The 16989-nt window shown below is 41.6% G+C and overlaps 1 protein-coding gene across 1 annotated transcript in view; it reads left to right on the top strand.

Moving 5' to 3' along the window:
* The window catches only part of LRPPRC (leucine rich pentatricopeptide repeat containing), a 112378-nt gene that overhangs the window by 19203 nt on the left and 76186 nt on the right, over positions 1 to 16989 (top strand). The window contains exons 8-13 of the mRNA XM_080998120.1: positions 1779 to 1923; positions 2696 to 2853; positions 3882 to 3987; positions 4085 to 4192; positions 13547 to 13665; positions 14998 to 15091. Of these exons, the coding sequence (XP_080854246.1) occupies positions 1779 to 1923; positions 2696 to 2853; positions 3882 to 3987; positions 4085 to 4192; positions 13547 to 13665; positions 14998 to 15091 (730 nt within the window). The remainder of the gene's footprint in view (positions 1 to 1778; positions 1924 to 2695; positions 2854 to 3881; positions 3988 to 4084; positions 4193 to 13546; positions 13666 to 14997; positions 15092 to 16989) is intronic.

The following is a 16989-nucleotide window of genomic DNA, read 5'->3' as shown; positions in this document are numbered from 1 at the left end:
AAGTGGTGCTTCAGGTTAAGAACAGTTTCAGGTTAAAAACGGACCTCTGGAACGAATTAAGTACTTAACCCGAGGTACCACTGTATGTTGAAATTGTGCAGCAGCTGGTATTCTTTGGAAAGCAGAGAAGGTAGTGGCTTACTCAAAGCTGCCTAGTCAATTTGTGTGTTTGCATACACTGAGTAATGCTGTTAATTGTCCCCTATGTAAATGAGCCCCGCTTGGTATCTACAAGAAATCAAGAATATAGCATGTTTGGTGAAGCACATCTTTTGAAGACGACAGGCGTTTTCAGTTGAACAAATTTTATGTGATTGACCAGTTTGTTGTTACTTTTTCTGCTTTTATATTTTTCTGGTGCTTGTGATTTTACATTTGCTGCCCACATCTGTTTTCTATGTGAGTTAGTGGTATATATTTTTACAAGAGTTCCACAACTGACACACTTGGGCATTTCATTACACCACCTTTTAGTAACCACACTCTACCGGCAGTGGAATCCCAAAAAACTGTGGAGATCTGCCTATACATAATACTTTGGTGTGTCTGTCTTTTGACACTTGTGGATCATCTAAGATATCCAAACATTAATTGAGATCAGTTTTGGAAAAAGACAGTTGTGCTGAAGATGTGAGTTGGATTATACTTATCATGGGATAAAAAGTGTTGTTTATTAGCCAGGGCTTCAATGCAGTTAAACTGAACACCTTGACAGTTTAAACCTCTTTCTCTCCACCTGCAATGGATTTAATGATGACTACAATGCTTTCAGTCTAAAAGGTCTTAAGTTTAGCAGAACTGCTTTCTGCTGTTTTTCTTAAACCACAAAAATCAATACTCTGCAGTCTTTACTACAAGGTCGTATATTTTAGAACTAACGCTGATACTTCTGAAATGGCTTTTTCTCTAGAGTGGTCCCTTAACATTCAGAGACACAATTGTGTCATGCGTAACACGGCACACAGTTTCATTTGGCTGATTAATGCCTGGAACCTCCTGAATTTGGAAAATCAGCCTTGTGTTTTGAACGAATGCAATGCTACTGGAGCATACTTGCACACTGAAAAGGCAGTTCCAGCACAATATTTTGCTTCCACTGAATGGTTTTTGGAATCATTTTGCAGATATTGGCATAGTACAGTGGTACCTCGGGATGCGAACAGGATCCGTTCTGGAGCCACGTTCGCATCCCAAAGCGAACGTAACCCGTGTCTGCATGTCTGCGCGTGCGCGGGTCACGTTTCGGCGCTTCTGCACATGTGCGTGACATCATGTTGATGGTCTGTGCATGCACGCGTGGCGAAACCCGGAAGTAACATGCTCCGTTACTTCCGGGTCGCCGCAGAGTGCAACCCGAAAATGCCTAACCCGAAGCGTATTCATCCTGAGGTATGAATGTATATTCTCAACTATCCCATGAAGTAGATCCATCCTTGATCTTTTGGGCATTGTGTTATGACTGAACACCTTAACGTACAACACATCCACAGAAGTCAATCCAGATGCCCTCTTTGTGGAAGTGCCATAGGTCAGTGGCAGAACATTTGCTTCACATGCAGAAAGTCCCAGACTCAGTGCCCGCCATCTCCACTGAGCCACTGCTAGGCATTGTAGACAGTACTGAGCTAAGTACAAGAGAGCTTCTTGTGTTCTTTCCATATGGGTGCAAAGTGATACATTGTGGTAATAAAACTGATGATAATAAAAAAGAATAATGCAGATCAATATTTATATCTATATTTAGTTTCCTATTACATTGTTTCTCCTTGCTCTTGCAGATCCTGGGCAGCATTGAAAAAAGTGATGCCTACCTTTTGGACAAGGACTTAATGGACATCATTTTTACTCTTGCCAAGGCTGGACATCCTCAGTATGTACAAAACATTTTGGAGAAGATGAGACATGATAGAGGATACATTCCAGGTAATATTTTTGAAAGATGCCAACAAATCTGATTTGCTTATTGGCACTAGCCTTTACTCTTCAAAAAAGGAGATTAATGAAAGTGCATGGTTATTTCTTATTTAGTTAACCAGTGCATCCATTTGGGTAGCTCAGGGTAGTACTTGTGGAAGAGAGATGTACATAAAAGGTCTCTCTCAAATAGAATTGTAAAATGATACATAGTATTTTTATAATCATGTCTAATTGGTGGTTATTCTGACTTGATTTTACACAGTCTTGGTGATATTAATCTAGACTTAGCTCAGTTGATTAGAGCATGGTACTTCTTTACGAATTGGTAGTTCTCAGTATGGCACATGAGCAGAAATAGTTAAAGATTACATGGGTATAGCTACTGACTTAAAAAAGGGCTACAAGCATCCTTACTCATTGAGCAGTGAAAGCCAGAAGTAGTTATTTTTTGGAACTTTAGTTTATTTCAGTAGTGTTTATACATGGCTTCTTCTAGAGTTGCATTGAAATATATCCACAATGCTTGGTAAGTAGTGCACTGTAATTTATCAATACATTGTTAAGCACAGCTATTGGCCATAATGCCTTTATAACTGGACCATAATGTTTGCTTTGCTTATTATGCTATCATTTTTCATATAATGTGTAAATTGAGTGCTTAAAAATAAATGGTGTACTACTTCTGCACATTAATGTATTGGTCCCCCACTCCTGACTCTTCCTAATCGTATTTGCTTTCTCTCCCCCCCCCCCCCCCGTACTGTACTTAACTACCTAGATGCAATGAATCTCTGTCTGAGTTTACTAACACACAGCTTAGAAGATACAGCTTTTCAAGTACTGAAGACATTCCCTTCAGGGTTGTCAGATTCCCAGAACGAAGGCAGCATAGACCGTGGCAACTTCTTCTTACGGCATTGTGCAAATTTGAACATGGTAAGTGAAGTCCTACAAAGGACCCTTAAAGAAGGGGAGGGAGACCCTTTGACATATTGCTGGACTCCAACTCTTGTAACATCTGACCTTTGGCCATGCTGTCCGGGACTGATGGGAGTTGGAGTCCAGCAGCTTCTGGGGGTTCACATTTTCACCACCCCTGCTTTAAATCAATTTTTTTTTTCTTAAGCAAACTGTTCACTCACAAAGTCTACTCCTCTCCCTTTTTCAAAGCTGTATTCTTTTCCTCATACGTCTCTCCCCATTCCACCCTCGAATCCTACTCTAATATCCACATTTTTACCCAGAAGCAAGAAATGCTTTTCCTTGTCTTCATACATGGCCTTTGTTCCACCTTGTATTCCTGTTCAAGTTCCCCCTCTGGAATTGGTCAGTTCCTCATTGCAAGTAAGCCCGCCCCTCTGTATCGATCACTGGCTTCCTTGTGCTGCCTTTGCCACCCTTATTATGCCTTGCTTCCTCGCTGCTGGCATGCAGTTACATGGGCGACTCTTGTCGCTGCTGGGTTAGTATGTGTTGGATGCATGGATAAATTCATAAACATAAGAACTTAAGAAGATCAGACTAAAGGCCTATCTAGTCCAGCATCTTATCTCCCATGGTGACCAACCAGGTGCCCAAGGGAAGCCCACAAGCTGTATGTGAACGCAATAGTGTGTTGGCCTTCCCAGTCAAAGCCAGCACTCTCTTGTTTCTCAAGAATATTTGAAGTACAGTGGACCCTCTAGTTATGCACCGCTCTGGATACATAATCTTCGGGTTACGAACTCGGCAAACCTGGAAGTGTATACTTCCGGGTTTCACTGCACGCGTGTGCGCAGAAGCACTCAATCACGCTTTGCGCGTGTGCAGAAGCAGCACCTCTGCCTGCGGACTTTTCGGGTTGTGGACAGACCCCTGGAACGAATTTAATTCCTATCTGGAGGGTCCACTGTACTCATTCACTTAACTGTGCTGAATATTGCCAGTTGAACAGTGAAATCCTTAAACCTTCCATTTCCTTACAGCCAGTGGCTAAACTGAAACAGTTCTGCAGTGACATGAAAGAAAACGGCATTCACGCTGCTCCCCTGCAGATGACTCTGTTGTGTGCGTTGGAGTTAAAGAAAACCGGTACTTTTTCTTATTGCTTGCCTCAGTTAATTTTTTTTACTACTTAACCCTGTTACAACCCCACTTATTGACTCTTTGACTTTCTTGATCTTTTCAGCTTTGGCTATTGATCTAATGAAGGCCATCAAAGAAGAAGGCGAACCTGTCAGACCTCACTATTTTTGGCCATTGCTGGTTCACCACCAGAAAGAGAAAAATGTTCAAGGTTAGCATTTTAAAAATCAAACCTTAGTTTACTGTGCATGTGAACTTGTAGCACGCAGCCCTGTAGCCCAAATGGGTTTGTGCACGAGAAACAGAATAATGTTGCAGTACAGGCAGCCCTGCTAAGGCACTATTGTCCTATTGGTGCGGTGATGTACATTGCAACAGTTTCTTTGTCATTACTTTTTCCAGCCTTTTTTCCCCTTCTTTTTTTTTTTGTTATGCCACTGGTAACCTTCTTAAATTTAGAACTCTTCAAGGAGTTGTGATTGTTTTAGGTCACCAAAATCTAAGGAAGCTTTTAAAAGTCGGGCTACATTGTGGAACCCTTGTTTTAAAGATAGAGAAATGATTTATATTTTTTTTTGGACAAGCTTTGCTCATTCCTATGCAGTGATAAGTTAAATGTGAGCTTAGTTACAATAATGAAAGCACAAAAACCTCCATTGTTGAATGATCATGACCTGACAGCACACTGATTGAAGGACTCAAATGTTCAATCTTTGGGATTCTTAAGTAGGTTTAAGCATTTAGCACACACTTTCCCCTGTTACACATGGGGATGTCTATAGGATATGAATAAGAATTGAACAAATATTAAATTTTAAAGTACAATATCTAATTCTTTGGTTTGCATTATTGGTAATTCAGAAAGAGTGGTCTGATAAAAAGATGCTTTTAACAGAAGTACTTTCCCCTTGGGGAAATTAAAAACTGTCTTTTTCATCTTATCTCACAGTATAATGTGCTTTAGAATGAGATGCAGAGTTGTTAGTGTGACATTGGGTGACAAACAAAATGCACAAACAAAAAAAAAGTGCTTTTAGCAGGCAGTTTGTATTGCAATTTTATTTTAAATATACAGTCGCATCCCAGTTTAGAAGAAATGCTGTAACAAGTATTCCCTAATTGTTTCTGGCTATAAAAGTGTGTCAAGCCTTTTAGAAAAACCTTTATGAAACAATATTCTGTTCTTGTTAACTCTTTAGGTCCCTGAAGGCACTTAAAAGTACTGGGCAAATTGCTCCCCAGCATAGCATTTGAATCCTAGCATGTTGCAAATACATTGTAAAAACTCAGAGTTTTAGCATAGGCTTAAGTTCTCTTCCATCCACAAATAAATGGGTGAAAAGGTATGCATACATGTGGCCATATTCATCCAGTAAAATATTTTATTGCATACCTGAACAATTTGCTCTGCTTTTATGCAGTGGTCAGAAGGTGTAACAGTTGATGGTTACGGCAAATGAGAAGTGAGGTTTGTGACATCAAATGATACTGAATCTTCACTTCAGAAGTCTAGCAATGCCACAAACACCTAAGAAGCATCAGTTTAAAAACAGCAGCAAGGAGAAATGTGTAGGTGTCTTTGGCCACATAAAGGAAAATCTTTTCTAAATTTGTACTTCAGCATTTCAAGAAGCTCTGGCTGCGTGTACCAAGAGCATTCTCTGTTCTTGTAGCCATCCAATCTCCCTTTACATTGTACTATCTTCAGCATGAAGTTATCAGTGTGAATGCTCTTTTTTTCAGACAGGTTTAATGCATATTTTTTCTTGCATATTGCTCTGTTCATGATGCAGTTTTAACTGTAAGAGATCACAGGAATTGGAAGAATCAAATTCAACTAGTAAAATGGAAAACATGCATCTGGGGAGAAGAGCACAATATAAATAAATGTTATTTCATAAAGATAGAGGAAAAAAGTAATGCTGCATTAAGAGTTCACTTGATGGTGTCTAGTAAGTGGGCAGACTTTCAGTGTATTATGTAAACAAAATGTTGTTTGAGAGGCTAGTTTTTGGTAGTTCATATGCAGTTCTATTTTGGATTTCAAGGATGAAGCAGATAATATTTATTGTGGTGAACTTCCTTAAAAACTGTTAACAACAGTGACACGTGTTTAATCTACAGACTTCCTTAGAATTTTCTGCCTTTTTTGTTTTTGTTTTGTTTTTCTGCCTTTTTTGTTCTGCCTTGTTTTGTTTTACCTTAGAAGCATGGTTTTAAGAGAGCTTGCCAAAAGAACGCTCCACATAGCTTTGTACCCTATCACAGATAGAAACTAGTTGCTAATAGTTTGGAAAGTTCTCCATTCTTAGCTGTTTGTTTTCAGCTTCTAAGACATCTTCAATTTCAGCAAGATCCTGAACTTTGATTACCAAGGTAATCAATTTCTTGCACATGAATGTTTCCTTTCTACCAACGGATTCAGATGAATTGAGAGACTTACACCTTTTGAGGCTTTGTGCTGAAATACCTACTCAGCCATAAACTCACTGAACCAGTTTGCATTAACTGCAAAAGGACGATTGGTTTTACCTGAAGTGTAGATTTGATAGGTTCTGGGGACTATCTCTCTGATCTTCTCTGTAAAGAAGTAGAAATGAAGTACCTGTTGAAGGCAAAAACACTTAGGTGACAGAGAGAGCTGGGAGAAAATGAGGGGAAAAGGAGGGGAAAAAACTGAAGGGGACGGCACCTGCCTCCCAGAGTTCTTTGCTCTCCTGCCTCCATCCCGTGACGAGGGTCATAACCCAACCCATTCAGGTCCTCAGTAACCATAACAAATCCATAGTTCAGCTGTCCTTATGCACATTGCCTTCCTCCCTGACTTCCTTCTCTGGACAACTATAGTTTGTCATTACATCAGAATTGGCAAGCTGTGGTTTGAATTTCTTCTCTGTACTAGAATTGGAAACCACAGTTTGATGTGAGTTGCCTATTCCCGTTTGCAGGGAAAGTGAAGAATCATAATTGGAAGGAGGAGGGGAAGCTCAGAAACCATGTGCATGGCATCTCCTTGGCCCTGTTACTAGACCTCATTCCTAGATTTTGAGCTGTCAACCTAATATAAATAATGATAGTGTGCTATAACGCTGTTGTGAGGACAGAAAGGTTAAAGATGATAACGCATATGCAAATTAAGGTAGTGATTAAACCATTTACATTATTGTTAATCGCATCTCCTCAAAGAGAATTGCACAGAAAAATCAGTCACATGTTGTTGCCATGAGTTTCTCCCACGTTTCAGGGAAGCTTATGCAGAATAAATTTCTGGCGGGCATGCTTCTTTGGTCTGTTACATTTGTGCATTGCATTTCTTGGGAAGAATCCGTGCAAAGTCTGTTTGCACATGCTGGTTATGCAAAATGGTTGGTGTGTTTGTAATGGACATGCTTTCTATAGTAGATTGCTACATCCCACAAGGTAAGAAGCTTCTTTCCAGTCAGTCAAGAAAATCAAGAAACCAGTTATGGACATCATTTGTAAACGTTTGCAAATTTAGTAAAGACATGAGGGATGTGAAGTTCCCAAGTAATCACCTCTACCAGTGCTATAAATTCCAGACATCTCTGAAGGTGTGACACCCCTTTCTCTAGTGGCACTAATGGCATAAAGGATATTCCTGAACTTGTTGGACCCACTGACAGATACTGCTACAACCTCATTCACTGGTTAAAGCAAAATTCCAGATCCACTGCCAAAATATTGCCCCCCCAGCAGCATTCCTTCATTATATATCAACACATGTTCAAACACATGTGAGCATATAAATAGATGCATTCTGTCTCTCTGTTTTCTGATCATTGTTGACACAGATTTGACTATGACAGGGCTAGAGCTATCATGGCTTATGTATGATGCTAAGAATGTTTGTGTGTGTGTGTGTGCTTTTTAATCTTAAGATATTCACAGGTCATTGCAGTCACTGTTGTATTTGAAGTGGATTGCCCGTTCTACACATTTAGCCCGTGTCAAAAAGTGTTCTGCAGTTGGAAAGCTAGCAAAGCAGGGTTTCGGCTAAGACAGAACCTTCCTCCTGATATGCTAATTGGTTACTCTTGGTAAATGGGAGAGCAGTAAAAAAATATATGAAATAGTTTGCCTGTATCTTTGTAGGGTACAGACCACACTGCTACCTTATTCTGCTGTTTAGGTTGACAAAGCTCAGATTATGTAGAATGAAGTGATAGAATATCAGATTGTACTGTGTTTTGAATGTGTCTACCCCCTACGAAGAAGATGAGCTCATCAGAGAGGAAGAATTTTGTGTAGTCTTTCCCCTGATATACTAGTTTATTATACAGTGGTGCCTCGCAAGATGAAAAGAATCCGCTCCGCAAGTCTCTTCGTCTTGCGGGTTTTTTCGTCTTGCGAAGCAAGCCCATTAGAGGTTTAGCGGCTTAGCGCTACAGTATTAGCGGCTTAGCCGGCTTAAAGATCAGCTGATAAGCGGCTTAGCATCAGCTGTTAAGCGGCTTAAAGATCAGCTGATAAGCGGCTTAGCATCAGCTGTTAAGCGGCTTAAAGATCAGTTGATAAGCGGCTTAGCATCAGCTGTTAAGCGGCTTAAAGATCAGCTGATAAGCGGCTTAGCCATCAGCTGATAAGCGGTTTAGCGGCTTGGGAAAAAGGGGGGGGGAAAGGAAAAAAACCCTGCAGGAACTCGCAAGACATTTTCGTCTTGCGAAGCAAGCACATAGGAAATTCGTTTTGCGAAGCACCTCCAAAACGGAAAGCCCTTTCGTCTAGCGGGTTTTCCGTCTTGCGAGGCATTCGTCTTGCGGGGCACCACTGTATTCAGGCATCTTCTGTCTGGGGAAACATTCAAAACTGTCACCTGACCTCTTTACCTGCAGTATGCTGCTAAAGAGGCAGTACTATCTATTGGATAGACTAACCTAGGTATGACCAATAGACAGCAAGTATGTTTACTAATTTAAATTTGCACTGGCCACCTGCCTTTTAATTGATTAATGCATTTATTAAATTTTAATGCATTTTTATAAAGCAAAGCCTCAATATGGGTGTGTTTTGTGATATTAGTTCGCACATGCTGGTAAGCCATGATTTATGGCAGCATACAGTAAGAAGCTACCATAAGGCTTGCATTTGAAGGAGGACTTTGGCAGAATTCGTTTTCACTCTTCATGAAAGCTGGGATGTCTTTGCATACAAACCAGAGATTGTAGTTTAAACAAGCCAGATTTATAACCCATAGTTTGAACCGCTTTGTGGTCTTTCTACAAGCAAGTGATATATGAAGTTTATGAAATAATACATAATTAATAAATAAGTTTGTTGGGAAAGTAACTAGGGTTTGTTTTAAGCCACAACCTGTGATTCATACAAAATGCTGCCAAAGTTCTCCTCCCTGCTATACAACTGGAAGAGAGCAAAAGCCCCAAGGGCCCATAGCAGCTCTTTTCTGCTTGTGCTTACAACACGAAACTATGGTTTAGTGTTACGTGTGAATGCAGCCACTCAGTGAATGATAAGGTAGCAAAATGTAGTATGCCCTTTACTCTCAGACTCCTGGTTTAAACCAGCCCCGTCAGTTAATCAGATAGTTCAGTAGTGTGCACTGGTTTAAAGCCCTGAGCCTTAAAAATAGGAATCTGTTGCAAGTGCAAATAGATGGCCAAAGTGTTAAAAGAGAAAACTATCCCTGCAAGCATATATTTAGAACAAGTACGTAATTCCATTATGTGTGCACATTTTGATAGGCACTCCCATCTTCCTTGGGTGCTTTATTCAATATCCCCTTAAAACGCCTCTCCCCATACAAAACATTAATAGTATCCTAAATTCTAATCCTCATTACAACCCTTGCATCTGCTCCAAAATAAAACCAGCAAGGATAGGGTTGTAACAGATGTGAATTTGGGGTATGGAAAGCCATAAGCATTTTTTGCTTGATTGCGTAGAGATTTGAACCCACATCTCCTGGCTGTTATGGGCCTAATTTATTGTAGCAGTTATTTTAAAAGCAAACAGATGTTATGGATAACGTGCATCTAAACACTTCTCAAAGTATAGAAGTGCTGATGAAATGCAGTTTCAGCTGAGTTTCCGTTACCGTTTTTTGACATCTTATAAATATAAAGCATAAGCTTGCTGTCAGAGTTTGAAATGTATTGAGCAAAATTATATTGTAATTAATTCTTTCTGGATACATTTGCCGGTTCTTGGCCAAAATCAGCCCGTCTTCTGTTTTAAGGCAAACTTGAGCAAATGATGCGACTTTAATTTAGTGTGACTTGTTGGCATGTATTTTTAAGTGCTCAAAGGGAATTCACATTTGATTATTTGCACCGTAGTGCACTGCATAAAATATTCATGGAAGTGTCACTTTTCCATAGGTGGCACTCCAGGGCAAAGACAGGGACTTCAGGAAACTTTAGAATTTTTTATAGTAACAAATATGTGAGGCAACTTGGAAAAAGGAGAAAAAAGCATATGCTACTTGAATCTGGTATCCTGCAGCATCTGACAAATCATTTTTATGCTTACAAAAATCCCAGTACCTGTATAGGTTTTGACATGAATTCTGGAGTTGGTTAGCTAGACATGATGTAATAAAATGCAGCGTTATGTTTTAAAAGGCAAGAACTTAGCCATAGTGTCTTTGTGGTAACCTTTAAATGCCAGATGCAAGACTTTTACATTTCCTTTTTAATAGTTAAATTAAATGGATTAACCAGGGGTTGGTTTTACAAAACAAAACAAAACACCCACCATGCATTCTATAATGCATGCCACTAAATGTGAAACTTTTGCTGAATGTGTTCCTGTTACCACTTCCCTTTCTTCAGATCCATTTTGAAAACCCAACTTTTCCATAAGGTTGTTGTCTTAACACAGGGGTCAGTCGTGGGCCGGTCCACTGTCCCTCACACCTTGTGGGGGGCCGGACTATGTTTTGAAGGGAAAAAAGGAACGAATTCCTATGCCCCACAAATAACCCAGAGATGCATTTTAAATAAAAGGACACAGTCTACTCATGTAAAAACACTGATTCCTGGACCATCCGCGGGCCAGATTGAGAAGGCGATTCGGCCTAATCCGGCCCCTGGGCCTTAGGTTGCCTACCCCCGTCTTAACACCTAAACACCTAAATCCTTGTTCCCCACTGTAACCAAGTTTAAATTTGCTAACTTTTTCTTCCTTACTACAGTGTGTTGGGAAGGGAGATCTGGCCAGAACAGTGTCCCTTTCTGTTTGCCCACCCATCCCAGTTTAGGCCATTCTGTTGCCATCAGTGGAAGAGTTATTTCCCCCAGCTGCCTTCCACCAAACAGCCTAAACATGCCCCCCTCGTGTCTCCCCAAGAACAACCTAAAATGTCGTGCTTAGGTGATGTATAAATGGAGTTCACAGGTTTTTTAAATGAAGCAAAGATAGAAGTTTACTAAAAAGTCAAAAGAGTTAGTTCTTTGGGAAATGACTTTACCTAGGCTGGTTTTATGTTACTTTCCATATGCTACCAGTGGAGCAAAAATGCAGTGAAAAATAAGTAGGTTTACAAATACATTAAAGCAGGGCTGCCCAACAGGTCGATTGTAACCTACTGGTCGATCGCGGGATGTCCCTGGTCGTTCCTGGCTGATCTCTGAACCCCCAGCAAAATGCACCCCCCCAAAAAAAGGTCATAAACTTTGATTCCCTAAAAAAAACTCAATACTGTGAGTAGAGTAGATCGCAGACTCTTGGAAGTTGGACGCCCCTGCAATAAAGCAATCTCTCCTCTAGACAATTCCCAGATTTTAAAACTGAAAACTGCCCTAGTGTGTGCTTGTATACAGCAATCCACTTTGAATCTCCAAGTTTCTGGCAGAAAACAGTCGGTAGCTGTGTGACTCACACGCCCTGAAATCAACAAGGTTCAAGGCAGTTTTGGGATTTTAAATCTCCACTTCAGGCAGGCAGGCTGCATGTGACCCTTCTTACCTTCAATGGCTTCCCATCTTCTGACTTGATTCTGGACCGATCAGGGTTAGCTAGCTGATTCCTTATTCCACAAGCAAACGTACATGCATTGCATTCATATTTGTAGCTAATTGTGGTGATCACACAATATTGATCCGCTTCCCTCCAGCAACAGTGTCTAATAACAGGAGCATTTCCCAGACACAAACACACCACTCCCTTTCTCTACCCAAGTGCATTCCTCTGTCACTCTCACAGACAACTCCCACCCAAACCTTCTCTCATCACAAACATACGTATTCAGGAAAGCCAACAGCTCCTTATAGCTAGTGGACAAGAAAAAACCCTGTGAACACCTGTATAGCTGTCAGTAGAGCACGAGACTCTTAATCTCAGGGTTGTGGGTTTGAGCCCCATATTGGGGAAAAGATTCTTTTACTGCAGGGGTTGGATTCAAGGGTGGCCAACTCCCAAGAGACTGCAATTTACTCACAGAGTTAAAAGCTGGGAGTGATCTACCCCATTTGGGGGGGTTCAGGTCAAAGCTTTTTTTATAGGGGAGCCAAAGTTGTTAAGCTTCTTTGTGGGGAGCCAGTGATCTACCACAGATGTCCAGTGATCTACCGGTACCTGTTGGATGTGCCTGGATTAGATGATTCCCATGGTCTCTTCCAACCCTACAGTTCTGTGATTCTTACAGGGCAATGCTCACTGCTCCTTGCTCCATCACACCCCCACGGACATTCAGAAACACCCCTTCAATGGGTCAAAGCAGGCTGCCTCAACCAGCTCCTCATTGCAGGTGGGCCACAAATGGTTGAGTAAACAGGGTGATAAAAACCCATTCAGTGGGGTGAAGCAAGTGCCCACTATCAGCCCCTTTGTGACCAGTGGACGTCAAGCAGCTGAGCAAATGGGGTGATGCTGCTCCTTCCCACCCCTAGAAAAGCCCCTTGAATCGGGGCAGCGTTAGTGCCTGCCACCAGCAAATGAGCAAAGGTGAGGGGGGAAGCCATTCCTACTGCTTTTCTCTCTGAAACACCCTTCCAAGGTGTACTTTCCCACTCAAAAGGTCTGAAACCAGTATTGTGATCTGAACTTCATACTAGTTTCAGACGATGAATTGAAATATCTCCCAGCTCTAGCCCTAATAACTTTTGGTTTCCGAACCTTGACTAGCAGTTTCGGAGTTGGTTGTAGGCTTATGTGCTTACGGTAAAGATGCACATGAATGTAGCTGATTTCAAAACAGAACCTGGTTCCTGAGGACAAGACAGAGCAGCAACTGGAACAAAGCAAAACACAAAGTCTTGTTTCTGTAAAGTCATTTCCAATCCTTTAATTTTTTCTGACAATGCATAGAGATTTATAGTTTTAGGGTTGAATCCAGTGCAGTGTTAACACTTCTGCTTGCATAAATGGACATCCTCTCCCTCTATCTACCCCCAAATCTGCTCTGGAGAGTCCTATAATCCTCCAGGGCAGATGTTGGGGCATGTGAGGGGCTGTAGGTGGAGAGGTTCCACTGGAGAAGCGGAACTCTGATCTGTTCACACATGGACATATTGAATATGGCCCAAAGTTTCTAGGTAGCTGAAATTCAGCATCTGGTTCAGCATCTGTTTTCCCTCCCGCCCTTTAGGTACAATTGAAGTCCTCAAAGCAATGCATGAAATGCAGGTAGAGCCTGATATAGAAACATATTCCAACTACGTTTTGACAAATTTTGATGATATCAGCTCTGTGCGCCATCTGCTGCAGGTGAGTTAAGTAGTTGGCTTATTACTTTATATCCCAGTGATGTTAACTTACCAGGTTTCATTTTACTTTTGTGGTGATCCGATGCTGTAATAGCCCTAGAAGCATGCCTCCTAAATAAACCTTTTAGAAGAAGAAGAAGAGTTTGGATTTGATATCCCCCGTTATCACTACCCTAAGGAGTCTCAAAGCAGCTAACATTCTCCTTTCCCTTCCTCCCCCACAACAAACACTCTGTGAGGTGAGTGGGGCTGAGAGACTTCAAAGAAGTGTGACTAGCCCAAGGTCACCCAGCAGCTGCATGTGGAGGAGCGGAGACACGAACCCAGTTCCCCAGATTACGAGTCTATCGCTCTTAAACCTTATCTTTAATGCATTTTTCGTATTTTTCCAGAAAGCTGCTTTGAGGCATTGGGGGGGGGGGGCTCATTTTTACACCAGTATAATTTTAAGCCATTCATTTAAATCACATTTCTAATTTTTAAATCTTTATGCATCTCAAATGGTTGCTGTAATAACTAAAACATATTGGCTTGCAACTAAATACACATTTTATTGTCTTAGACAATATCCAACTAACTCTGTCAGCACCAGGATTTATGCTTGTACAATGAAACTCCCTCTGCTCTGCCTGTACGCACCCCATGCCCTCTCCAGATCTGCTCCAGAAGGTTGAGGGAAACCTAGAACAGATTTAAGGGTACACAGAGTGAGGAGATTCTGTTGTGCAAGCGTAATACATAGATATCTCAGAAATATTTGCAACCTTCTATTAGGAAGGCCGGGGACACGGGTGGTGCTGTGGTCTAAACCTCTGAGCCTTTTGGACTTGCCGATCAGAAGGTCAGCAGTTCTAATCCCCGCGACGGGGTGAGCCTCCGTTGCTCGGTCCCAGCTCCTTCCAACCTAGCAGTTCAAAAGCACGCCAAAAAAAGTGCAAGTAGATTAATAGGCACCGCTCCGGCGGGAAGGGAAATGGCGTTTCCGTGCTTCTCTGGTTTCGGTGTTCCATTGTGTCAGAAGCGGCTTAGTCATGTTGGCCACGTGACCTGGAAAAGCTGTCTGCGGACAAACGCCGGCTCCCTCAGCCTGTAAAGTGAGATGAGCACCGTAACCCCAGAGTCGTTTGTGACTGGATTTAACTGTCAGGGGTCCTTTCCCTTTCCCTTTTTATTAGGAAGGCCAGTGCCAACCTTCCATTTAGAAGAGGACGGGGCTTGTCTAAGGCTGATTGCTGAATTCATACCAAAGTTCAAATTTTATGCTGGGGGTCTTAACCACTGTGCTCTACCAATTGCTACTGCATTTTGTCTCTGTATTATATTCTTTCCATAGGAAGCAAACTGTCCTATTGATAGTAAATCACTCTCTACAGCAGAAATCAGATACACAGCAGCCACTGGGAGACTGGAGGATGTTTTAGCTTTATGTAAGTATCCTTGATGTTGTAATTATTATTTGTACAGCCGTTGTCTGTTGAAGCTAGACATAAGAATGAAAAACTTACTTTTTTATTTTTTTTAAAAGTCCCTTTGATAGTATAAATAAAATTTACTTCACCAGTCCCCTAGACTTGGAGTTCTAGTGTAGCTTGCCTCTTTATAAATACAGAATTCATGATAAAAACAAGCACAAAATAAATCCATAAATTTGCATTTAACTTTATTCTATGAAATCCACAATCTCAATCAGTAGGGCATTGGTTTCCAAACTTCTTTAGCCTGAGGGTTGTGTTCAGTCTTGGCCAACCTCCTGGAGGTTGCATGCAAGCAGTGGTGTAGCCACCCCACACTCTCCCATCTATAGGGTGCAGTAGCAGCGGATGACAGGCTGGGGTTGCAGTGACATTCTCATTGTTGCTGCGTATTGGAACATAGTGGTGGAAGAGCAAGGCTGCAGTGTGTTTGGTGCCAGCAGGAGTGCTGGATGGGCTCTGCCAGTGCCCCTTCCATATTGGTATGCAGCAGTGACAGGACAACCAGAGGTCAGGTATGCTTGACCCCACAGTTCGCTGCTGACAGAGTGGACACACAACCCTCCTCAGTGATCAGCTGTGTGTGTGTGTGCTATTTTCCCCTCCCATTAGTCGCTCTGATTAGCATTGGAGCAGTCAATTTGCATTGCCAGGTGCCAGACTAGGTGAGGTGGTTCAAATTTCTCCACCAATGCTCACCAACAAATGATCAGTGATCTCACCTCTTCCCTCACGTGGTTATCTATTGATGGGATGGGGAAACAAAGAATGATGGTTTTAGGCACTTTTCCTAGGTAACCAGAGATGTCAAAGCTCACTATAGTTCTCGTAAGTGAGATTCTGATATGCTGCACAACTTCCAAGTGTGGAGCATGATGATCTTGGGATCATTGTCCATCTCCTTTGCTTTCCCTATGTGTGTTTATCTATGTTTTTCTTCCTCCACCTCACTCCAATTTAAACTGCTACAACATCCAAAGAGTCATCAGTGCATACTTGTTTTTAGTAGCTTCAAGACTCATAATGGTCCTGAAATACTGCTTTGTACATTAAACCATTGAATCTGTATACTGGGGTCAGCAAACTTTTTATCAGGGGGGCGGTCCACTGTCCCTCAGACCTTGGGGGGGGCACGGACTATATTTTGGAGGGGGGGAAATGAACAAATTCCTATGCCCCACAAATAAACCAGAAATGCATTTTAAATAAAAGCACACATTCTACTCATGTAAAAACACTAGGCAGGCCCCACAAATAACCCAGAGATGCATTTTAAATAAAAGGACACATTTAACTCATGTAAAAACACGCTGATTCCTGGACCATCCGTGGGCCAGATTTAGAAGGCGATTGGGCCGGATCCGGCCCCCAAGCCTTAGTTTGCCTACCTATGCTGTATACTGATAGTCTTACCAGAAAGGGTTTAATGTTAATAGATCAAATTAAAGCTTCCTTTTGTGGTGCAGCTGGTTAAGGGGAAGGCAACCTGTTAAAGCAGACTGCTACCAAGGGCTATTTATTGCAGCTTCCAGGTTTCTATAATGCTTCTTACTTCGCCAAACCTTTATTAGGCATTACAAATATAGGCCATCATAGAACATCCATATATATAAATATACAAATATACAGGATTTTCATTGGAGTCAAAGTTCTATAATGCAGAGATTCCCAAAATTGGCAAGATGAAAACGATGAAGCATCAGTTAAGGAATCTGGGTGCATTAGACAATGTGCACAAGGGTGCCTGCCTGTTCTTCCTTTCTCAACTGCCCCATTCCACTTCATTGTCATCTATTTTTCATTTCCCCCCCCCTCAGACTTGTTTGTTGCTAAGGAAACCAGCTTGCCGGCTG

Source organism: Podarcis pityusensis (genome assembly GCF_964106645.2).
Source record: "Podarcis pityusensis genome assembly, chromosome: 3".
Classification (NCBI taxonomy): Eukaryota; Metazoa; Chordata; class Lepidosauria; order Squamata; family Lacertidae; genus Podarcis; species Podarcis pityusensis.
The sequence above is the reverse complement of the archived record's forward strand: the minus strand, read 5'-3'. Positions and strand labels throughout refer to the sequence as shown.